Source organism: Daucus carota, chromosome 2 (genome assembly GCF_001625215.2).
Source record: "Daucus carota subsp. sativus chromosome 2, DH1 v3.0, whole genome shotgun sequence".
Taxonomy (NCBI): domain Eukaryota; kingdom Viridiplantae; phylum Streptophyta; class Magnoliopsida; order Apiales; family Apiaceae; genus Daucus; species Daucus carota.
In genome coordinates this window covers 51,318,723-51,343,699 of record NC_030382.2, presented here as the reverse complement: position 1 = coordinate 51,343,699, position 24,977 = coordinate 51,318,723, and the positions used below count along the sequence as shown (strand labels likewise).

At 34.6% G+C, this 24,977-nt stretch overlaps 4 protein-coding genes across 11 annotated transcripts; all 4 read right to left on the bottom strand.

Moving 5' to 3' along the window:
- Positions 1 to 221: 221 nt before the first annotated feature.
- Positions 222 to 3,983, bottom strand: LOC108206604 (nuclear transcription factor Y subunit A-3). Of its 2 annotated transcripts, none has more exons than XM_017376957.2 (6): positions 3,682 to 3,983; positions 2,114 to 2,551; positions 1,714 to 1,823; positions 1,554 to 1,622; positions 917 to 1,087; positions 222 to 824 (listed from the first exon to the last, which is right to left on the bottom strand). In XM_017376957.2, exons 2-6 carry the CDS (start codon positions 2,430 to 2,432, stop codon positions 489 to 491), a joined length of 1,005 nt encoding a protein of 334 aa, XP_017232446.1. In that variant the 5' UTR covers positions 2,433 to 2,551; positions 3,682 to 3,983; the 3' UTR covers positions 222 to 488. The 2 variants fall into 2 exon arrangements, with proteins under 2 accessions (XP_017232446.1, XP_017232447.1); XM_017376958.2 differs by having other exon boundaries at positions 2,114 to 2,556; positions 3,682 to 3,965.
- Positions 3,984 to 5,949: 1,966 nt separating this feature from the next.
- LOC108209378 (polyadenylate-binding protein-interacting protein 4) lies at positions 5,950 to 18,473 on the bottom strand. 7 transcript variants are annotated; one of them, XM_017380248.2, is made up of 15 exons: positions 18,343 to 18,473; positions 17,233 to 17,393; positions 17,007 to 17,168; positions 16,734 to 16,870; positions 14,811 to 15,001; positions 12,785 to 12,962; positions 12,440 to 12,673; positions 11,914 to 12,029; positions 11,680 to 11,746; positions 11,532 to 11,565; positions 8,267 to 8,427; positions 8,013 to 8,159; positions 7,227 to 7,325; positions 7,079 to 7,153; positions 5,950 to 6,173 (listed from the first exon to the last, which is right to left on the bottom strand). In XM_017380248.2, exons 2-15 carry the CDS (start codon positions 17,372 to 17,374, stop codon positions 6,144 to 6,146), a joined length of 1,773 nt encoding a protein of 590 aa, XP_017235737.1. In that variant the 5' UTR covers positions 17,375 to 17,393; positions 18,343 to 18,473; the 3' UTR covers positions 5,950 to 6,143. The 7 variants fall into 7 exon arrangements, with proteins under 7 accessions (XP_017235737.1, XP_063944121.1, XP_063944120.1 ...); XM_064088051.1 differs by having other exon boundaries at positions 7,079 to 7,141; positions 17,239 to 17,393; positions 18,343 to 18,470; XM_064088050.1 differs by having other exon boundaries at positions 7,079 to 7,141; positions 17,239 to 17,393; positions 18,183 to 18,467.
- A 1,472-nt stretch (positions 18,474 to 19,945) lies between these two features.
- Positions 19,946 to 21,465, bottom strand: LOC108207730 (coatomer subunit zeta-1). The gene is made up of 5 exons (XM_064086928.1): positions 21,270 to 21,465; positions 20,952 to 21,099; positions 20,588 to 20,665; positions 20,348 to 20,432; positions 19,946 to 20,257 (listed from the first exon to the last, which is right to left on the bottom strand). Exons 1-5 carry the CDS (start codon positions 21,463 to 21,465, stop codon positions 20,198 to 20,200), a joined length of 567 nt encoding a protein of 188 aa, XP_063942998.1. The 3' UTR covers positions 19,946 to 20,197.
- A 739-nt stretch (positions 21,466 to 22,204) lies between these two features.
- Positions 22,205 to 24,435, bottom strand: LOC108206472 (large ribosomal subunit protein bL34m). Its single transcript, XM_017376784.2, has 3 exons — positions 24,082 to 24,435; positions 23,082 to 23,181; positions 22,205 to 22,662 (listed from the first exon to the last, which is right to left on the bottom strand). Exons 1-3 carry the CDS (start codon positions 24,353 to 24,355, stop codon positions 22,590 to 22,592), a joined length of 447 nt encoding a protein of 148 aa, XP_017232273.1. The 5' UTR covers positions 24,356 to 24,435; the 3' UTR covers positions 22,205 to 22,589.
- Between the last annotated feature and the right edge of the window lie 542 nt (positions 24,436 to 24,977).

Below are 24,977 nucleotides of genomic sequence, written 5' to 3'. Positions count from 1 at the left end.
TGGATACCGATTGATAGGTCGGAGTGATCTCTCGTCTGGATACCAATAGTCAATCGATAATATTGTTATTGAATTTTATCAATGTGAGCTATTATATTAAAAAAAATTAATTGAATATCGAAAATTCTAATAATACTTTTTACAAATTTTGAATTAAACATATTTGAGTTTCAAGAAAGCGAAATTTTTTCTTAAAAGTCCTAATTGTATACGCTCAATAATACAAGAAGAAAATTCTTGTTGCGCCAATGTTATACCAGAAACTGAGCTGAAATTAGGCACAAATGTTTCTCGGATACAGTCGATCACAGTATTTCAGAGAAAAATAATACAATGTATTTCAAGAATATCTCCAAAGATTTAATCTCCTCTAATTAGCAACAACACTATTTATTTGATGAAATGAACTTTAGCCAAGGATGACTTCCCTTTAGACCAGCAATCTTATGAAAACCACCAAATTTAAGACTACTGATCATTCTATACCCTCACCGGAAGACTGTGAGATAATTTCCACCGCATACATCCACCCCACCCCCTTTTCGTGAATCTCCCATATGAGAAGCATAAGCAGAGAACATTGTTTCTTGCTGCAGGAACATTTTGTCATTGTCTGAAATGTTCACATTCTTGGAACTCCAGCTTGCAGGTGAAGGCTTTTGTCGGTAGTTTTGAGGTGAAGGATGAAGCTCAGATTCTGGGGCATTTTCCTCGGTGTGAGCAACGTTAGGATTGGAATCTTCAAGCTTTTTGTTGAGAAAACGGCCTCCAGATCCTCTAGCCCTCTTCAGTGCGTGAAGATGCCTGGACTCATGGAGATATGGCTAGGCAATTTAGGAAATATGTTAGCAAATAATAAAATTATTAGTCCATCTGCATAGCGACAAAAAGCAAGGTGAGAGACCTATAAACTCACCTTTCGGTTTTTTATGAGTTTCTTCTGAGCTTCAAGCTTGGCACGGTACTGTCTCCGCCTTAGAATTGCACTGTACTGTTTTGCATTTACATATATAGGTTCATCTTGAGAAAAATCAAGAGGCAGTGGCACTCGAGTAGAAGCTGCAGTCATCATGTGGGGATGATATATCTGGCAAGATGTTAATTCTGATTTCTTAGTACCAAACAAATCTTAGAACAGTGAAAATACATTTCTGAGATATCAGAAACTACACTGCTGAGGCTAGTAGCTTAAGTTTTTTCAGCTAGAACGCGTAACTGAGAACCACATACAGAACAAAAAGATTGATAAAGTGAAAGCAATGATCTATAACAAAATTAAAAAGGATTTTTTTTTTTGATGAATGTATGCTACAGCAAATCGCCTGATTCTTAATGAATTTTTACCAGACAAAAGAAAAATAAACTATATCAGAGTATGAATGAAACACTGGGAAATGTAGAGCCAGGAGATTAGCATTGTACACCCATCAGGCAATCATATATTATGGTAATAATACAATAAGCACAGGAGATTGCAGGGACAAGAAAAAGAAAAAGAACAAGCACTAATTAGGTGGGCATCACCAATTCTTTTGCAATATCTGAAAACTTACCATTGATTGCGGGACGGTAGCAAGTAATCCAGGACAGTACGACTCAGGATACAAATGTGGAACACCGGACTGAAAAGAAAGAGCAGTAAAGAGCATCATTCTTGCATATTCACCCCATATAGACAAAATATATTATAAGCTCAATTGACACGAGGCTTACAAAATGCTTGCTGAAATTAACTGAAGGAGGATAAACATAGTCATGAGCTTGCATTGACAAAGTTGCTTTACTGTGAAGCTCTTCACGCTTTTCATGCATTCCCTTGTAACCTATATACCATAAAAGATAAGATTAATGCAAATACCTGAAGGAATCCTCTTACGAAGTATCTTGCTAGGATAGATGATTTCCATTATTATGCAGATTCCTTCACATCTAATGGACTAGAACTAACCTGCTGTAAACTATCATTAAACATATTTAGCAATCTAGCTTGTACGCACAGCACTTAGTTTAACAAAATAGCTAATGAACATCCACAGTTGATCTACAGCATAACTGTATTTTACAGCTATTAAGAACAAATTATAAAAATTATTATAGAGATTAAGTTCTTAACTGGACTTTGTGGCGATCATCTCTGGAACATAAGGGTTACTTTCTACAGCACTAGCCACTTCAGGGTATGACTGCCCAGACGACTGAGTTGGGGATAGGTCCTGCTCTTGGAAATGGAAGCCCAATTGCTTAGAACTCTTAGAGTATGGAGATGAAGCTGCCATCTTTAAACTTAAACTTTTTGATAGACATGATTGTTCAGCATGTGGATTATGAATATGTGAATCAGTGGATGTCCATGGATGTGAGGAGCCAATATAACACGGGGTCACTGAATGGGAAGTACTTAATACAGACTCTTTGTTCAGCAATTCATACATTTTTGTGAACTCAATCAGATCCCAAGAAGGTCCTAAGCTTTTTAACTGTAGAAGTTGGAACAGTGTAGTAGAGCGCTCCCGAGTTAAGCTTAAGAGAACACTTTGGTCACAAAGGGTTGCTGCACTAGTATAACAAACAAAAAATATATACAAATTAAAGGTAAATAGACTGTGTTTGCAATGAGCTGTCTCAGAACTCCAACTAATTCACTGTTCTAACACAAAGTTTTCTTTGCGCTTCTAAAATTACAGCAATAGAGAAGTATTTAAAACAAAGTTAGCCATCATACTACCTATTTAACAGAAAACTTAAAGATGCTTTACTAAATGCAACACAATCCATAGAAATAAAGTTATACTAAACTTTTCAGTTCAGAGAACACACACCCTCAGTTCAATTAAGTCAATCCAACATGAACTATCAAATGTCAACCGCACGCAACATATTCATGGATGCTACATTATCATAAACATCTAAGTTAGATACATGTCGAGTCCAGAAACTCCATAACCTAGTCCGAGCAACATATCTTCTACATAGAATACATATTATCAACCATCTCTTTTAGTCAAACTGAATTTCACCGTTAAGTAACATACACTAAAAAATTACAGTTGACTATATCAAAATGAAGGTTGTCTGTTTATTTATTTCTTGTAAGCCATGGCAAAACCTCATTGGCATTTAGCGAATGGCGACAAACTTCAAACACAAGCCTTTTCATTCCTTGCTAACTGTTATAAACTCCAAATCCCTTTTTTGATTAGCACCAAATGTGTGATACTGAACTTGTGTGAAGAAATTGAATATTGCAACATCGCACAATATCAAATAGTAGTGTTAAATTATCACCAGACATATAAATGGAACGTCTAAGAAATAGAGAATCCTTCTCAAACACAAGACTTCATCTATTTCCCAACAATATATCCATCAAGGAAGCATAGGACTGAGAGTAAACACAAGTCTAGACAGCAACTCAAATCAAAATAGGGGTATTGTGGCAGATCTCATTTGACCTGAGCATCTGATCAGAAAAGCCCATATCCAGGAAACACAGACTATTGATGATACTCATATGCAAAACCCATAAATTACAATTTCATATGACAAGAGACCAAAAGGGACAACCAATAGCACAAGAATCCAGAAGCACAAACACACAAACACAACAGATACATATAAACTCATAACATAACCTCTGCACATGCATGAGACATAAACACATGACAGTAAGATGAATGATACCTTTAGGATTTGGAGTGTGTAGAGAGATATGTTGGGGTGGACTTGGGCATGTCTCCTTCCCTCAAACCCCTTAAACTTGTCTCAGCTCTCTATATAAATACTAGTAATAGTCTATGTTTTCAATACAAGTACTCTATATATTTTGAATACTATTACTCTAGTACTAGTAGTAGTAAACTTTAAAAATCATCTTGATGTTGCTGTTAAGCCCTTGACCTCATAAACAACTGCAACTTGGGCTTTAACCACCATTAATAACACTGCTGACTGACTGCAACAATCTCACCACCACTACCACCTTCCTCAATATTTAAATAATTAACTTGTCTTTGTGCTTTCTTGTCATAGTATTCTCATCATTTTTAATCTTTCTTTTGTCTTGTAGTGTGTTCTCTTTTTTTTATTCAAAGTTAGTAACCGTAAGTGTCATTGGTTCCACTCCAAGTTAAAATATTTGAGAAAATACTAATACTACTGTCAAGCTGTAACATCTTCTTCAAGGTATTATCAAATTTTGTAAACTCAAGTCCCTCAATTTTAGAGAAAAAATTGTTTCAAATTTTACTTGAAAGAAAAGAATGCACTGAAATTTACCATTTACTCCCTCCGTCCCACCCAATTCTTTACATTGGGTTTGGGCACGGAGGTTAAGAAATATGTATAAAGTAGTGGAAAAGAGAAGGAAAAGTGGATGAAGTGGTGGGACCCACTGATTTTTAATATATTAAAAAAGAGTTAGTGGAGTAAAAGTAGTGTGAAAAGGAAGGAAAAGTGGGAAAGTGGTGGGACCCATTAACTATTTTAGAAAAGTTTTGTGATGTAAAGAAATGGATGAGACGGCCAAATAAGGAAACTGTAAAGAATCTGGTGGGACGGAGGGAGTACTTAGTTATGGACGATGGATTCAGGAAAATAATGATTCTGCGCAGAGAATTCTACATGAGGAAGTTGATAGCTTAGATTACGCAAGTTATTACATTATTGGAAAGCATAAATATAAAATATTTATGTTAATAAAAAGGTTTAACCAATATTATTTATAAATTTGGTTTTCAAGAAAGTCGCAGTACAGGTTGTGAGAACACAGCACACGCATGACGAAAAGGAAGTTCGGTATTAGTCAACGAAGGACAATTTGATGAAATCCGATCATATTGTTAAAGATTATTATACGCGAGTGTATTTATTATTAAAAAAATATTATTAGTTTTTTAAATATTATTATTATTATTCTCGTCATCTCAAAATTTACATAAGGTTCTAAAGTTTTGTAAGCTTTAATTTTTTTGCTAGTTAAAAAATGTATTAAGAAAAGGAAGAAGGTTGCACAGCCGGATCTTAGATTCTGTATAGGAGTAATCTGCCGCTTTCCTTTTGAAGGTTTGGCAAGTGATTATTTTCATTAATTGTTATTTTGAGTCTACTACCAATGACCTAATTTCGAAAATTTCGTTCGCCCATATGGAATGAAAGGTACCGGCGTATAGATAAAGCCAATAACCTCCTACTTTTGCATAACCTCCGTGCTGGGATGGGCAAACACTCCGTCCCGCTCAACCCCCATTCCGATTCCCTCCCTGATGGGATGAGAAACGGGGAATGTTTTATAAAAATTTCGAGGATCTGTATTGAATTTGGGGATTGGCACGGGTTAGCCGTTCCTTGACCTCGAAGTGCACAGTGCCCATCCTCATTCCCGCTGAATAACATTTCCCGCAAGAAAGTCAGTCCAGTCCAGCTAGTGACAAGGGGGACAAGTGCTCATGAATTTGGATGAAACAAACGAGGCCATTCTATCAATCTAACTATTGCCAGATGTATGCAATCCAAGGAGGTTCAAGAGCATGTAGTTAACAACCTATTTTTCAGGACAAGCTACATATTTACAGAATGTTTAGACATAGCAAGACTATGCCAGAGATATGCAATCCAAGGAGGTTCAAAACACGTCTACGAATGCCACTCCATGTCAGAAATAAATACCTTTTTAAATAAATACTTTTTTACATATTTTTTTCTAGAAATAAATACTTTTTTAAAGCTAACCTAAACCAAACGAGGCTTTGGGATACAGAAACAGTATGGCCATTGCACTTCGCAAATTTTCCTATTTTTTTCCACTGAAAAATACTTGATTTAAATGTTTTAAACAATGTCAAAATTTACAACTCAAGTATATAATCCATGACAACTTCAGTTTACTTATTTTACTTTCGGTGGCCTGCATATAACTATTTTATAGTAAAATCGCAAGAGACTTAAAGCAGGTGATCCCAAATACTTTATATAAAATACATTAGGACAAGTTCCAATAACAATGTTTATAACATTAGAATTCAGCAAAAAGAAATCCTCAAACACATGATGCTCAGAAGCGCACCAGGCCTGTCAGCTGTCAACGGCAGGACCTCTCACATGGTTAATTGGTTCATATAAGTCCGATATCAAAAGCTCCAAAGTGGCTAAAACTCTCGTCCTTTATACTGCATCTCCTGTATGAAAGAATGTAGGAACAATAAGTACTGATTTCTAGAAATTTTGATTGTATAGAAGGACATGACGCTGAACATATTCTGCGAAATAAAATATGTAGCCGTGTCACAACTTATAACTAACGTCTCAACACAATGTATTTGATATTAACACTATATTCTCTGACCAGGATCCATAAATATATCAAATCAAGGTATAAGAGCAAGTGCAATGGCGAGCCCAAGTGCTCTGCCATTTCTGTCCTTTTTCCTTGACACAATCAAAGGTGGCCTCTTATAAAAAACTGGGCAATAAACTCCAACCCAGGTTCATAAGATTATCAGATTTGTAGTGTATAACTTGTATAAAATATGAATAGAAAAAAAGGAAGTCAGGAAAAGCTGCTGGAGTTGGCCAGCCCAGGAACACGGGCCTGGCCAACTTCTCTCCTCTTCTCCAGCGCTTCAAAAACAAACAGGTCCCTGCCTCTCTCTTCCACATCAGCAGTTGGGCTCTGCATTGCACTTGCTCTAAGAACCGTGTCACAACTTATAACTAATGTATGTGTATATTCTCCTAATTACAAAACCTAAAACAGCAGACACCAAATTAATGTCTCAACACAATGTATTTAATATTAAAACTATACTCTTTAAACAGTATCCATAAATATACCAAATCAAAGTATAAGAAACTTACAAGGAGGGCAAAACACACCCTAAAACTTGTATTCACTTGTCATTATATAAAGATATTGACTATAACTGATCAGGAACACAATGAAGAGGTGCACTGACCCAGACAATTTCCAACTATCCCTTATGAAGTGTCAGTACAACAAACTCTCAATATGCATATAACTTTCTCTCACATATGTTTATAAAAACCTGAATCAATGTGACACTATGATGTAACATCTTTTTACCTGAGGATAGGTTGGCATGTATACGACCTGGCGAGGCTGACCAAGAATCATATGTTGCCCATACTGCAACAAATGCTAAAAGAGTTGTTGCCTGAGCCATTCAAATATGTTGACATTTATATAAACAAAGGAGAAAATATCCATATACCTGAGGTCCATTTGGATGAAAAAAGGGCTGTGGTGCTTGCATTGCTGCAGCCTGTGGATTAAACATGACAGGCTGATGCCCACCAAATGATTGTCCAACCTAAAACAAGCAAACAAGTATCGATAAATGTGAAACAAGATCATTGTCATAAACAACATTCCATGGTTCATAATATGATGCCTTGGTCCTCACTGGGTTGCTTAAGTCCAGCTAAAGCAAAACTAAAGACCAGCCTCAGCAAATATTGCACTGTGACTGCAGCAATGATAATGATAAAAACAGCCCTCTTCCAAAGTCATGGCACACAAAATTATATTTTAAGATAAAATATTACAAAAAAAGTTGTACAATAGTTGCAAGTTTTCAAAGACTACCAATTTACCATATTTTCATCAAGCTGTCACACAGGATCAAAACAGACTATTTGCAAAGTACTCAAGATAAAGAAAGACCCGTACAAGGAAATCTCATAGACATATTAGCAAATTTAGGTACCAACAATGTTTAGGTTCTTATCTAAATTTATTATTAACATGTGACCGTTATATCAGGGAACAAAAATTTCATTATACAGTCTAAATCCATATCCGCCTAAATAAGAGTGACCTCCGCATTTGCTCAGTACATGTTCACTCACCGGTCTATCAGTAAAGCCACTTTTCAATTTATTAAGAACATATTTCTACTTTTCATAATCACATTCAAATATTCAGTCATTGCTAGAATACATAAAACAGTTTGCAGGGTAATAGAAAGTGAAAGTACTATAAAGTTGAAAGCACTTGCCCCGATTGCTACAGGTATGCCATGCATGTTAGGAACTGCGGGTACATTAGCCTGGTAGTAGTAGGAACCATCAGACACTGGAGATACGGGCCGAATTGTTGTTGGGTTTGGGGTAAAACTCTTCGCATTGGGATTTAATTTGAATTCCTGATAGAGATACACCAGGTGAGTAAGACTTGTTGCTCATAATTTACTTATTTAATTATCAGTTCCTAGCATCAAAATAAAAAAACATAGCTTATTATCGAATTTACCTTGGCATGCGGATTGAGCGTGGACAGTGACCCCTTTGATGAACTTGGGGAGACCCTAGGCCGATGAACACTTGCGGAAGCAGCAATTCCATGACCAGGAGTATTAAGGGTGTTCTCCTGTCCCTCAGAACCTTTATTTTGCCCAAATGATGAGTTCAGCTCTGCATACATAATAATAGCTGTCGAAACTGGAAACATTTTTTTGACTGACAGAGTACTTCCATACTTGCAAGGTGTTTCTAATATATTCTATCAATTTCTAGACAAGCTCAACTATATGCATATCAACAAGTCTAATACAAGATAGCAAGCATGGTTGTTATAGTTCTAAAAAAGCCTGGCATTTGTAAGCAACGCCTGGATGTCATGGTCACAAGGCGTCCGCATGGCTTACAAAATAGATCTAATCATGGGGTCCTCCACTACAAACCTCCTCAAAAATAAAAAAAATTCAAAATCAAACCGAAATATAGCACATTGATATGCAAATTGATCATTGGGAGATGACGAAAAATACAGTGAAGTCGGATTTCAAAAAAAGCGCACCAACTGACGGGACAAATCTGATTAGAAACGGCGGGGGGGGGGGGGGGGGGGGGGGGGGGGGGGGGGACGGGGGGATGGGGCCATTAGATTATATTCATCTAAGGGCTTAATTAAGTTTGTAGACTTCATCTTAATCTTGGTTTGTATTTGAGCAATTCCCTCTAATCATATAATATATCATAAGTACTAACAGTGTTTTTGAAGGCGAAAGGTGAAAAATCCCCCTAAAGCCTAGGATTTCCTCAAAAAAGTTGAGCAATGTTATCTAAAATAGCATACATACATATCAAAATATACAAGCAAGTACATACACACATATATACAAGCAAGTATATAGCCCCTTAACAGGTCCAAATATTAAAATATACATATACACACATACATATATGTATACACACACATACATATATATATATGAGGTCCTACTACAATACAAACAAATAAAATAAAAAACTAAATACAAAAAATCTCAACTTTATCAAAAAATAAGTCACTTGCATAAAAAATATTAATGTAAAAACAGTATAATGGTCACACAAAGAAGACCAGTATCGGCAAAAAGAAACTAAGAAACATGAATTTGAGGTATCGGTGTCTACATACAATGCGACGACGCAAAGAACTTCTTAATCAGGTTCAGATCTTAACATGGTAAGGACCATCATAATATTTAATGGGTTCCAACTTCCAATCTATCTCTGATTTAGATTTATAAGCTTAAAAGGGTAACTAACATCACGATTCATGACTGAGTGATTATCATATAATATACAAGTACAAGAAACACATGTATAAATACACATTAAGATAGTTTAAAGACGCGATAAAAGAAATTTTCAGATGTCATAGAGATGAAATTTACCCATGGCGGCAATCTGAGAGAGCAAGCTTTTTCTTAAATAAAAGAGGGGGTGGATGTGCAAGTGAGAGTACTAGTAGGGTTAAATAGGGTTTTAAACTTATTCTGGGCCCACAATGACCATTACGATTCCAGTATATTTTACGGGCTAGCTACTCCTGGGCCAATAAGTTTTGCGAATGGGCCTTGACTAAAATGTCCCAAAAAAACAACGCCAGGAGACATCTTGTCAATAATTCCTAAACAGAAACCGTCACTAAACATACTCAACATTGTGAAGGCAGCAATTACCTACATGTTTGCAATGAAGCATGTTGTTAGCTTCTAAGGCATTTTAGTTTGTTTTAAAAATTAAAAAAAAAACTTAATGGTCCAGTAGGAGATTTGGAGCAGCAAGTGAAAATCGTTGGTTTCAAGTCGTTATCATATCATAAACCTTCATGACCTTATGCCTCTGTTTGCTTGCAACGATTGTAGTTTTGTACATACTATAATTTTAACTTGATTGTTATTCATAATTTTCTTAAGTATTTTTAACTTACTCTGGTTCATACTGTGAGTCATTTAATCTCAGAATCTCACACTTTCCATAAGTAATACTAACCATAAAAAATCAAGTGCTTGGAAGTTAGTACATGAGATACCTTAAGGAAAAAATTAAGAGATTATAATTTAATACATGGCATCACCTAAGGACCAAATATAGAATAAATCCAGAGCAGAAAGGCGAATAGGCAAGAGATCTCATAACAGGTAGCCTAGTGATATAGATGTTGTCATGCACCTCTCCATCTTTCTCTACATATACTGCATCTAGTACCGTCTCTCTAAGTCACTGTATGACCATGGGTAAATCTCCTTTGCACTTCACATATTTTATAATTTTTTAATCTACTCTGTATGTTCATAATGTATTTTTTTGAACTTGAATCCATATAGATTTACCCGTTTAACCGCTTTACCCAAAAACCGAACAGAACCCGTTACACCCCTGCATCTATATATCCACCTCTTACACAAGAACCATAAAATGTAAACAACACTAACAAACTAATGAGACAGTGAATGCAGGTTAACTGAACCAAATAAATGACTAATTCTAGGTTAATTAAACCCAGAAACTTATCTGGTCTGGTGCACTTCATTGTCATTTATTATATATTTTAACTGCTGAAATACATATTGCACTGTTTGTCTCCAAACAAACGAATTATCCAATCTCTAAGATCAAAACTGCAGTTGACTAGTGCTGGCTTAATCTTCATCTTTTCTCTTATTAAGTGTAGATAATTTCGATCAACTTTTAGGATTGTTATAAAGAATAGCCTACGTGATCGCTTATCAGCTGCCTAGGCAAGATCAAAAGAGAAACTATCTAACTTCATATTAACCAAGCAAGAATGAGAAAAGACGAGGCTACAAGGGAGCTTATTTTAATGTCATTTATTAATCTTATTCGAACCACTGCTGTACAACTCATCCTGCAAATTCTGTCTCAATCTAGAAGGGTGATGCACTTTAGCAGGTGATAATCATGAAGAATGCTAACTTAATTTTTATCATATATAAAATTTGGGGATACTTCAGTCTTAGATACCACTATTTAACCTCAGCAAGAGAATTGAAGCCCTGGGTTTTTGTTCAGATTATTAGAGGTACTAAGCTAACACAGTATTCATACATCCTTCTAGCAATGAGGATGCAATTTTCTCTATCCTTAACCATTCAATCATTAATTAAATAATAGAGACACTCCCTTGATCCATTTCCTAGTATCTATAATAGTTGAAACAGCAAGCATGGATCTGATGGTGATAAGGTAATTTAACAGCAACATGCATCAGGATAGATCATACTCACCCCGAGGTTTAGAAGGTTGAGTATCTGCATTTAACTGTTCAAATACACAAAGTGAAAAATATAAGACCGTCAAGAATAACCCCTTCACTTAAAGTAAAACTTAAAAACAAAAAACATGCATCTAAAAGAGCAGTAACATTTCACTTACGGTTTTCTTCTCTAATTCTTTAAAACTGCTTACTGCTAGGTTTTCATTAACCTCGCCTTCTCGAACCCTGAAATAAGTCATGGTCAATTAAGGTGCAAATTGTACACAAATCTTTATTTGTCAGTTCTTGTGAGACCAAGCAAAAGAACAATTTAACAACAAAGAAGATATCCAACATATATGTGTACCATAACAAACTACTATTAAAGAATGGATTAAATAATGAAAAAGAACCTGCTTCCACCATCTAAAGCTAGGAGACTTGTATGATGAGGATCTGAGGAGAATTGCTTAATTTGATCATGAGAAGCGGACCATTGCCGCATTGACTGAGAAGATTGAATATCATCCTGTATAACAAGGCACAGGAGATGATAATCTATATTAGATACAACATATAAGATTATTGCATAAGAACAAAATATAACAGATAAAATAGCAATTCAGAAAAAAATCAACCTTGGACTTAAACTAAACATATAACCAAAAAACCCACCACAGTTTCTAACAGAAGAGCAATGCATTTCTCCTTCCTTCTTTTTGCAAGGGAAAGGTTTCTAAGCTTAAACTTTGACTTTCGTCTTTGCAATTAGAAGGCATCATATTACCATTAGTACTTGCACTAATAATTTTTTTTCTAATAAGCAATACCATGTCAAGATTATATAATTGCTGGTGAAAACTTTTATCTCCAACATAGCAAAGCAAAATAAAAAAATCAGAGACTTCACAAGGATTAGATGATCTTTGTAACAATTACCATAGATGAGGAGCTTGATGGCATTTCAGCTACATCATTACTTTTGCCACTTTTAAATGCAGTAAATGACTTGCCAATGGAAGAATCAGATGCACCTCCAAAAGTTTCAATATTACGTGAATCCAACAGGTTCTCTTTTTCATCATAGCCACTATCATTAACCCCCCTAAAGACCGATGAGTATCTGGTTTCCTCGTCCAATTCAATATCACGAGGAAGTTGAATACCTCGTTCCTGTTGAATACATACAAACATATTTATGTAAAGAAAAACTACAAATGATAACATCTATGTAAACAAAAAACAAAAACTAAATAAGCAATCAAAATTGGGCTAGAGCCTAACCTCTGCTAAATGAAGATCTTGTGTATCCTCAACCTCAATTTCTCTTGCTATCCTTAGCGCCTCCCTTTCCAGCTCTCTTGTTTGAGGCCCTCTGTCTAGTTTAGTGGTGTACAGATCCTCATTAAAGGTGCTTTTTACTCCAAACAAAGTTTCATTTGCTTCAAATTGATCCCAGCCCCTACAAAACACAATGTAGAAGCATAGATGGTAACTGAACAACCAAGAAACCGCGATTACGTATAGGTTTCTTATAGAAATGGTATAAATTAAGGTATGAGCCTACTATTTTAACTCAAAGATCCTCCAGGGTAATGAATTGTGCTCAAGTTGCAACTAATAGACCATAATTTGAGAATAGTTATCAAAAAGTATGTAAACTGAAATATCCCTCATTTATTTCCTTAGTTAAGAAATATTCACAGAAAGATCTAAACCCTTGCATATATTAGCCACATAAGCACCTGAAATACTGGAGTTAGATGCATTTCACCCTTTTTCAATTTCACTAACATAAGGTACCTATATATGTATAGAGCTTGATAATGTTGTATGCAATATGTGCTAGGGAAATCCCTGTCATATGCTCCTCACTATACAACAGTTTTCAGGACCAAAAAAAAGTCAAACTAAGTTAATCAAATTCCTAAATTCTTCTTTTGTACTACTAGACAATTTTGGGTTGCTCCATAGTGGCTATGTAAGGAGCTTGGTGTTGGTTAATGACTGAATGTCTGAATGTAATTATCAATTCACAAGAAAGCTTCAAGAGTTGAAAGGACCAAATAGCACCTCAGTAACGAGCCCATGGAGAAGATGGAAGCTTCATGTCACACGAACAACAACCAGTACAGGTCAGTGAAAATCACAATAGATTATGGAAGCATAACTATTTCAAAACAGATAAGCAGACAATAAGGGTGAATTGCGTAGAGGATTATCTACCATAGAGAGAGGACCCTTATTGAGCACAGCCAACACCAAGAAGAAAATCTCAGTGTAATATTGGGTTTTAAGTTTCTCATATAGGGCACTATTAACCTATAGGATTAAGGCCTCAGACACTTCGTTTTATTACATAAAACTTAAATAATCATATAAGTTATCTAAACCAAAAACAATATCTAAATATATAACTACTCTAGTCAACACGACTAATAAACCCAGCACATTAAAAATATAGAACAATTTTTTCTGCACCTGAAATAATTAAATCAATTTAATAATAATTGCCAACTTATTTACATTCATTCCTTTCTTATAAACACGACAATGAGCTTTGCAAAAGGCAACTACCCCTAATCGGAAGGGAATGATAACCCACAAAGGCACACATAACACAAACGAGAGTCAAAAACATACATACATGTTCACTGTTTTTGTTTCAATCAAAAATTAAATTCTTTAATCACAAAAGTTAGGTTGACAAGGAAACAAAAAAAAAAGCTTATATATAAAAGATATATATATAAAACATACTCCATTGATAGTCGCTACATAAAGTCATAAATGGAAGCGTAAAAGATGAAATTAAAAGATAATATGAAGGCAAAAACTAGATGTGCAGTCGACAAGCCCTACAAAAGCCAGGTGATATCAGAATACAGCTAGATTCATTCATTTTTTGTTAGGATACATTCATGCAACTTGTCAGTAAGTAACTCTAATCTTGTTATTATATATTTCATCAACTGAAAAAACCATGCAAAAATTACAGTTCTCATGCATACATAGATAGAACAATAAAAACTTCCAGGTGTGTTATACAAGAAACAGTCACGTATAATTAAGGCTTCAGATAACATAATGTGCCCTATACAGGATTACACCTTCCAATAACATATCTCGTTCCACCTATTCATAAGGATCAGCAACAAGTAAGGTAACTTTGATATGATTCAGTTATCAATGCTTATGGTAGTGCAGTTATCATAAGAAAATATAGCCTTGACATGCGACCAAGTAAATTTCACTTGGATAGACTTATTAAAAAAATATTAAAAATAGAAACAGGTGAATTGTTAACAACCTATTCCAAGGACCATCAAATATGTTGTCTAATTCAGGACATTCTGGAACATCTTCATCAGGAACCCAGCGACCCAGTTCTCTTTCCACATCAACATGGCGAGAATGTGATATGGTCGAGTCTGTCATTATATCCTGCTGCTTCTCCTGCTGGAGCTCACTCGCTAACCCATCCATCGTTACAGCCACACCCTGTCCAAGTGAATGACACATATAAATCATTACTTATAAGGTAAAAGGAACTGCTTCATCTATATTATAACAAAATTATCTACCACAGTTCACAAAATAGGTAAGCGTGTTAATAAGGCAGAAGAAATACAAGAGAGACCAGGGAGAAGTTAGGAAACCCAGAAAAGGGGTGGAAAAGATATAAATAGATGATTTTAAGGAGAGATGAGGAACTCCTTAAAGAGAAAGTCGGAGAAGAATTCATTACCAGCGATCAGGATAGTAATAACTCACATCTGTCTAGCACACATCATAATTGTGCAAAAGAACACCTAACTGTAACTAAATGGCTATTGGCTTCCATTATTAGTTAATACTTCTAATATTACTTCTTGTAAATTAACTCTAAGAAGCTCTACATCCTCCCATTTTAAATCTTCCATGAACCTACAACTGGTTGATACATCGGTGTAACTTTACGATACTTTTAAATAAATTCCTCAGATCCAACTTCCTGAGTGGTCCCATGTAGAAAGTTGAAACTGTAATTAGCTATTAACATCAGCAGATAAATACAAACAGCAAATTGTGGAAGTTGCCTCTTGGCACAAACTTCTTCATTCAGTTTCTTAAGCTACAACAGATGACACAAACAATAAACTAGAATGTTTCTTTCTGGCCTTCATTTTATTTGCAAAAGTCTTCATAGGACTTCCTATGCATCCTCCCTTGATGCCATAGAAGACTGGCCTGAGTTCTGTGTGTATAAACAGTATGCTTCGGAATTCTCCTAGTAACAGGGAGAGAGTACTTCTTTTACGTTAAATAACACTAAGCCATCACTCTTTTAAACGTAACAACGCAATCCATTGCCTTAAAATCTGGCTGCACATGAATCTGAATCTAAATTGAGGAATTCTTCAAGACACTTCTAAACACTCTTCGTACTTGATTCATCTTTGGATGGCAGGCATTTGCCATATTTTACACCTAGACCCTGGTCTGTATCAATTTTGAATAAAGACCGCCATTACTTCTAGCTAAACAGTGAATCTGTGTAACTAAAGATGGTACCTGGGACCCCATTCACTGACTTGGCCTATAAATTTGGTCAAAGATATTGAACTGATCTAAAATAAAGAAACAGGTATCCAAGAGACAGTAACAAATATGTCAATGACTATCTAGATCACAAATGGATCAATAATTTTCAGGTGCATTTAATTCTAATTGTTCGGTGTGATGTGACTGTATGGTGCCTTTACGGTCAGTTAACCATACTAAACCGATAGTGACTCCTTTATCGAAGAGTAAATAGAGAGAGAAGATTAGATCCAAGAGAGACAAATACAACATTGCAGGATTTCAAGATGTTAAGGATAAAACTAGCAAAGCTTCAGATTGAACTGATATATACGGAGGGAGATATAGAGAGGGGGGCTGTTTGGCAATGTCCAAGTTCAAAACTTATATACTACAATAATACTATCATTTGCTTGTTAAAAAGGCTCTAAGCAACCCTCTTCTTACCTGAGTATACGTCTTTCTTGATCCCGTAAAAGCCCGTTGACCAAAGTGAGGATCGCTTATCCTAAATTACGGTAGTTTTATGACAGCAACTAGTATTTGTGCTCACACTATAGGCAAACACATAAATAGGATGACGGGGTGACGATCTCCCAAAACCTTGAGTCTACTTTTACTTAACACCGTGAAACATTACTAATATATTGTCAATTAAAAGTGTAGAAACCTTAGCAATAATTTGCACAAGCTCTGTAGCTGGTATTATCAGAGTCTTTGAAGCAGGCTTGTTGGCAGAATCCGAGATATTCTTTTGTCCTCGTGAAGAGCCAGCCTTTGTTAGGCGAGCCATTTTCAAGATGATTCCTACAAGTATCAATGTCATGAGTGAATCGTGCCAAACACACAAGACAATTACTCTTTAAGAGAAAAATATTCAAGAAACAGCAATCCATACCACATAGGTATTGGGCACTAATAAATTCTTAGTTATTGGACATACCAAAATCTTTGTCAGCATTAGTAGCATGAAATATTCCAGAGAAGACAGATCCATCTATCACCTGGATTTCCACATGATGTCCTATAAGACATGTTGTCAAATAAACTAGTCTCTCGCGTGAGGGACTTTCATTGTCTATCCGTTTGTCGCTACCCAATACACCTGGTCTGACTAACAGTTAGAACTTCTAAAATGATACAATTGCCCAATTTTTTAATATACTTACCCTTACCTGAAGCTGTCAATCTACCGGAGTTGATCTTTCCAGTTGACAACTTATTATCGAACCTATTTCCAGGTTCTTTTTCACCTCTTCTACGACCAATTCCATTAACAGACCTGGGTGGTACAGCTTGTTGCATATTCATTCTGAAATCAGCCTCTACTCTGCTGACAAATAATTGGTAAAAAGCAGAAACATTAAACAATTACCTACTATTTCAGATCGAATAAACATACTTCTGGTAAATCAATATTCAGGGAGAAAATAAGTTTGACTCATTTTGCAGGTGACTATATTAAAGATGGTAAAATAATGAAACCCAACTAGGAAACCCGGATATAATCTTGGGGCAGCAAATTTCGATAGCAAGAAAAGAAATACACACACAAAAAAAAAATAGGAATACGAACAATGTTGTTTTTTCATTGTAAATTTATAATACAATTGAATAATAAATTCTCTCTTCTACGTCCTAATGTGCATTATTTCAAGGCTCTAATCATGATAGCTTAGGGTGTCTAAGTTCATATGGCAGAAACTTTCAATCATATTGTTTCTCGAACATGAAGATTAGCAGAATATGCTGCAACGCAGAAAACTAAAACTTACTCTTCGTACTTAACCCCCCGCCCCTTCTACAAGATTCCCATTTTTCGATTTTCATATCATACGGGGGTAATTTTTCCAATAGAAGCTTATGTATGGCATACAGGTTCCAAATTGGACAGTAATTAAATTCTGATAATACCTCATGGCAGAGTACAAAATTATATTAACTAACATGCACAAAAATAAAGTAATTGATTGCAGTGTATCGATTGCATAGAACATTATTGATTATTATACTGAGAATGTATTTGTATTATCCAAGCAAAAACAACAATAAACAAACCCTATGATCAAATTATAACAAACAGTTATGCACACAGAATATAAAATTAAAGTTTAATTACCTGAGCTGGAGGAAACTCTGTGTGTGATATATATATAGAGAGAGAGACAGAAAGAGAGAGAGAGAGAGAGAGAGAGAGAGAGAGAGAGAGATCTGCGAGATGAAAGAGGGGAGAGAGGAGAAAAGAAACGCAAGTTGTAATCTCGGTCTTGAGATCGGACCTGAGAGAGACCGATATGAGTTGATATGCCGACCGGAGTTTCTGAGAAACCCGACCCGGATACTACGGGTATGCTATGACGAAGCGCACTTTTTACAATTAAGTACCAAAGTTTGGAGTGAGATTGTGGTAAGCCCCCCAGGACTGTAAATTTTAATATTCTATTCGCTGTAAGAGAATTTATCTTATGCAGTTTTAATAGATTAAAAACCTTTTGTTATTGGACTTTTTTTTTCATTCATTTTAGTTTTATCGTCTAACATTCCGATGTTGCATGATTTTTGGTTAGATCGTAAATTTTCTTAAAAGAAAAAAATCCAGGATACGATTTATTTATTGTACTTCGATATAATTTATCTACGAGTATGTAGACTTTAAAAAAAAACCTTTTTGTTCAAAAAAAACAATTAAACACCTAAAAATCAGTTGTACTGAAATCCGATGACATTATGTTTTTTTCCCAAGAGAAATGAATGAAAAATTTATTAAAATTTGGTTGAGTTTGATTTGAAATATAGCTTGGAATTATGATGCAGTGGGAGTTAAATTAAAGTTTAAATTATTTGATATAAAATTTTAGAATCTAAACTTTTGTTTGATATAAGAATGAAACATTTTTATGAAGCATAGATATTATTTTTTTACCCTTCAATATACATGTCAAAAAGTCAAACATCAGTTCAAATAGGACAGAGTGGGTAACATATAATTTATCATCCATTTTAGTAATCATATTCTTTATGAATAAATCTTTTTTTGTTTTAACACTTAATATCTATAATAATAATAATGAGTTTGACGTTTTTTTTGGCTAACCAAGTATGAGTATATTTAAACGTACAAGTATATAATTAATTTTTTATATAACTTAGGATTTATTTGGTTAAAAATTGTTATGTTGTTGTAAAAAGTGTTTATAAATAAGTGTTGTTGTAAAATCAAATAATTGTTTAATAATTTTTTTAATGATATTTATATAATTTGAATAATAACAGTAAAAATGATATATTTTGAAAATGTTGATAGTGGAATATATGATAAAAATTGAAAAGTAGTTTTTTCTATGAGGCTGCTTTTTCTAAAACAAACTTTTGAACTAAAAATTGTTGTTAGAAATTTTTTTGTAAAACAAATTTTACCATCTTTCAAATAAAAAAATTGTATTATTATTTGTAATAGTAATGTCAAATCGACATGTAATGGGTTGATCTTTAAGGGGTTGTAATTTTATGGAATTTATTTAATTTGGATTTTGTGTGGATTATTTATAAAATGTAGTAGAATTGATTCGATGGGGATTTATGATAAATGATTCGATGTGAATATAAATCAAAAATAAAACCGTATTTTTTTATATTTTTGAATAACACATTACTATAATTTTAAAAGTTGAGATTCGGATCCTCCGATCTATTTCGTTTACGAATACATAACCTGGGATATGCATAATTACACTGAAACGGTCCTTTAATCAATTTCTTTTGTCAAGTCCCTTTAATCAATTTTAATTTCCTTTAAAACTATGTTTTCCATTGAAATCCACCTCCAGCCTTCTTATATATTTTTAAATCTTGTACATTATTTGAGATCAGTTTAGTCAAATTTACATTCTTGATTCACAAGCTTAGCAAAGAGCCTGCAACAGAAAATATATGCTCTGCATTAACTGCAGGAATACAAAAATTACAAGTGAAGTAAAGATCCTGGTAAAATAATTATGCTCTGGATTAACTGCAGAAATTGAAAAAATTGGTTGCAGCCTTATGAAAAAGAAACAACTTTCTCTCTGTTTATGCAAAAGGGAAGGGAATAAAGGGTAGTAAACTCTTTTTCCTCTAAGCATGGATATCAAAGCCTCATCGAAGAAGTGATCTAGTAAAATGTTCACGCGCAGCAGCCAGAGCTTGTGTGATTGTCTGCAACAATGAAATGCAAGTTTCTGTTAGATGATTATCAAACGCAGAGGCCGAGATTGAGGCAGTAGAAAGATTTCTGGATAAACTTACTTGCTCTGACAAAGGTGCACCCTCGTCTATGGTATGGCTAGCAACTTTACCTGCAATGGTGGTGCCATCAGTTTCCAGAATCAACCTGCCATGCATATAGTTGTGAGTTCAAGCTTCACTGTCAAAGGTTTTTTTTTTTTTTGCTATGCTATCTTCAAATAATAAACAAGATCATCTGTAGAGCTTCATGTTATAGCAATAGCATAAGTCTGATTATGCGACATGAAGGAAGATGCATACCCTCCATCGATGATCTCATCTATGCAGAGAAAAATCAGGTCCATGTTCGTAAGGGCCTCCCTTTGGTCAACACTACTCCTGCAGTATCCACAGGATAAGTACTCAATATAAACTACACTGTGGGGAAGAAATCATGATATGACAATGTCATACTAAAACATAGATCAACTCTAGGGGTTCAGGCATATAAATGAGGGAACACACATATTGTTGAACACTTGTCGATATGTGCATTATATATTCTAGTTGTTTCCTAAAAAGTCTAATAACAACTTTTCAGTCTTATATGATCAAACGATGACATATATGATTTATAAAAATCTGGCAAAAATACTTCTGGGGAAGAATGGTGGTCTCAGCAAACCTGAGAAGAACGGTAACTGCTTCAAAGAAACCGTTGAGGACTGAGGCAAGTATCAGTTCATTTTCATCATCCCCTCCGGTCACAAAGAAGTGTAGATCCTCTACAAACTTATAGACAACAACGTTTTCGTCGAACAATGTTATCTCGGCTGAAATTTAAAACACTAGCAGAGATTAATATGACAGACTGAATACAACACCAACACTTAAAATTAGTAGTTTATGTTGAATGAAAAGATGAATTCCTGATGATTTAATTATTGAGCTACCAAAAACCATTATTTCTAAATAAGTTTGATGAGGGAGAACATTGACATGCCTTCTGTCCGAGCATTTGTCTTCTGAGTTTTAGCAAACAATGATTTTTCAAAAGCCAATTTCGACTGGTTTGTTGGCCAATCATCTGAATAGTACTTAACTGCTACGCGCTTTCCTTCAGAGTCAAGAAGGAGAAGATTTTTAACAGATGGACAGTTTTCCTGTAATTCCATCACAACATCATTGCTTAGTTGCATTGGTGGATTACATTTTCATTCTTCATATTATGTTAATTACTCAGCCAAATCATTCCTTTCTTCATACAATCATAAAATTTCATCATGCTTGACATGGGGAGCATGTAGAAAACTCAGACAATAATCAGTGTGAATTTAAATATAACATATTGGTGTATACATACGAAACAATGAGCTGCGGTAAAGGAAGATCCGCTGTTCTAACATGCCTAGCAGATCATAAGCATCTCATAGGATAATATAAATAAAAATCAGAGTTAGGGATATACATACACGACGAAAGTGGGCCATTGATGAATCTAAGAGCTGATATGTGGTCACTGGAGAGCAATCAGAGCATCCTTATAGCAATGTAGTAATATAACTAGGTCCTGTTTGGCCTGCATGCTACTTGTTTATCAGTGATTAAAATTTTCTGCAACCATAATTTACTTCTATTTGAATATTTAATGTTAAAGATAAGAAATGTATAATGAGATGTTATTTTTTGTGCCTGTCATCTATGCCAACTATTTAGGCTATTCTTTGGTAGGTTTTTTCTCTGACCATGTACAACAACTTTATTGGCTCATAATTTTACAAATGTACATTTTGAAAAATGTTAATCATGTGTCATTTAAGTGGATTTCCCCTTATACCTTGCTTGTCACTTCTGGACTCTTATTGCATAGATTAATCACGCAACTCTTTGTTTGGCTACTAGCTAGATAATCTCCTTTACATTTTTGTTACAAATGAATAATATAACAATCAACTTTGATTATCTATGTAGTCCAAAAACACCAGAATTTGCACTTTCTGCACACCAGCCATAATGGATTGAGTTTCATAGAAGCCATCACTAAAAAAGTACTAATACATTTGGAGTACGAAAGTTTACAAAGGAATTTGCCCGCCACAAAAATAATTGTGTAAAAACAGTTGATGCACAAGCTCAAACTCAAGGACCCAATGGGAGGCATCATATGCAAAACATTGCTCAGAACCGCTCAAATTATTGGAGTAATGTCGCGAGCCACTAAAATACAGTAAAAAGAGTTGATGTCTGGTATTGTCACGAAGATCAGGATTCCTCTAAAACTGAAAGCTTACGTGCTTCAACTTGGCAGTCGACAGTAGGCTCCCTACGCCGTAATTCTTGCCCGGCCCTTGGCAATTCGTCGGGCAATTACTCTACGGCCACCCTTTGTTGCTTTGCTGCTCATTTGATTATAGTATATTAATACAGAAACATGTAGATAAGAACAATCAGTAATTAAATCTAGAATTTGTAAATGTTAATCTTAGGCTAAATTAAAAAAACAAGATTAGCCAAGCACCCTCTATAAAATTTAACCCTGCTATTAAGTGCTAATTTTGAGGGGGGAAACAGTTCAAAAAACAGGGTATGCAGCAACTGCATTGGTAACTTCCAATTAGAAACTACAAAAATATTGTTCCAAAGGTTCTCCAACAAAAGAAAAGAATGGTGGGAAGTTTAGAAAACTAATCCAACAAAAAAAATCAATATCTAGACTTTAGATAAGTTATAACAGAACATCAGAGAAAAACAAATTTATGTCCTTGTGCAAATCCAAGTATGCAACACGTCACATATACCAAAAACATAGACATACCGAGCCAAAAATCCATGATTCCTTTTGCGCCTAAGGGTGCTGGGTTGATATGTTCGTTTGGGAAATAAGAGCATTGGTTCACTTGAAGAAGATCCATCAACTACGAGAAAAAATAAGTAAAGGTCACATAAGAATTAAAAACGGGGGGACGGTAATTGTGAAACCACTAACATAAAAATGAACGTGTTTATGCCTATACCTTTCATAATAAAGTACTAAAGCACTCGGGGAAATAGAGAAAGAAAGTAAAAGCTCAACTGCTGGAAACTGTTATGAGAAGGACATCCATATCATATTATAGAGGGAAATGACAAAACCCATACTCTTCCTTCAAGCAAAACAGACTAATTTGAGGATACCGACTTGACGATAGACTCATGGTAAAGGCCATATTTGCATTAAATCCACAGCAAGAACATATATATTCGACACTTGACACTCAATATTAGAGTCTCAGCCAACACTTTCAGTCTTGGGAATTCTTATTACTACTGCCAACTATCCCAGGTTTTGATATTGAACGCCAATTTGGTTCTAGTACAAAAATGGTCATGAGTTGCTCAATCAAACACCTTAAATGACTTGAGGTGGTCACATTCACAGATTTCACTTTCTAATTGGTTGTATAGGCTGAGTCCTACAGATTTTAATCCTTAGAACCAAGATGAAATTGTTAAAAAAATGTAGGCAAAACACATATAAGTTTCCTTCCTCCCCACAAATATTACAGAAAATGAAATTAAACATAGAGACCTGCACCACAATTATCATACAATATCATCATAACAGAAATACTATTAAGCTCACTGCTTTATAGACACACACAAATTCACAGAACTCCAGATATAACATGAAAATTAGAAAAAAAAATAAAATCAAAATGTACAGTATAGAGAGAGGGGGAGAGCAGTTGAGGAAACAGAGAGTGAGTGAGAGAGAGAGAGAGAGAGAGAGAGAGAGAGAGAGAGAGAGAGAGAGGGAGGGAGGGAGGGAGAGATACCGTCAGGGAGGAAGAAGGGAAGATAAGGAAGGCCACAAGGGTGCAGGAATTCCTGGGTATCGGGTGGTACGATGTTGTTTGGGCGAAAAATAGCAGGGCAAGTGTTGATGTTGGTGATGAGATGGGACTGTGATGGGAAGAGCTTTGGAGCTGAATCAACGCTGGCAGTGTGTAGAAACTGACGATTAAGATTAGGAGGAAGAATGCGGGACTTGTTATTCAACAATCGATTCATCAACGCAGCGCCAGACTGAACTAGGGTTTTACTCGCCATTTTCTTGCCCAATTTCAAAACCAGAGCGACCACTTCTAGGGTTCTACTTACCCTCTTCTCTGCCTGCCAACATAAAACCAAAATAATTTCATTTTTTTTTACAAAATAATTTGAACTTAATTTTACATTATCCTATGTATAATAATCAGTTTAAATAATTTATTTGAACTGTATAATTTATTTTATTTGAGATAATATTTGGTTTTCTTAATTATAATATAAAACAAAAATAAATAAATGAAATAGATATTAATATAATCAGTCAGTTTAACTTATAAACAACTTAAAATAACTAGATTTTGAAAAAATATTATTAATTTTATATTTTAATAATATTTTAAAATCTATTCAATATCATTTATTAATATATCATTAAATATTTAAATTACAAATTATAAACCGTACTTTATATAAAGACACTATAAAAAATATGATTCATTTACTATTTATTTTATTTTGAAATTTTGCTTAATATATACTATTAGACTATGAGTATACTACTACGAATAATTCCTATTTGTCTATACTTTTGTTAGATATAAGTAACTTACTTTAATATTTAAGCTTGTTTAATCATATTAATAAAATTTAATTTTCATTTTTTCTAAATAATATTAATTTT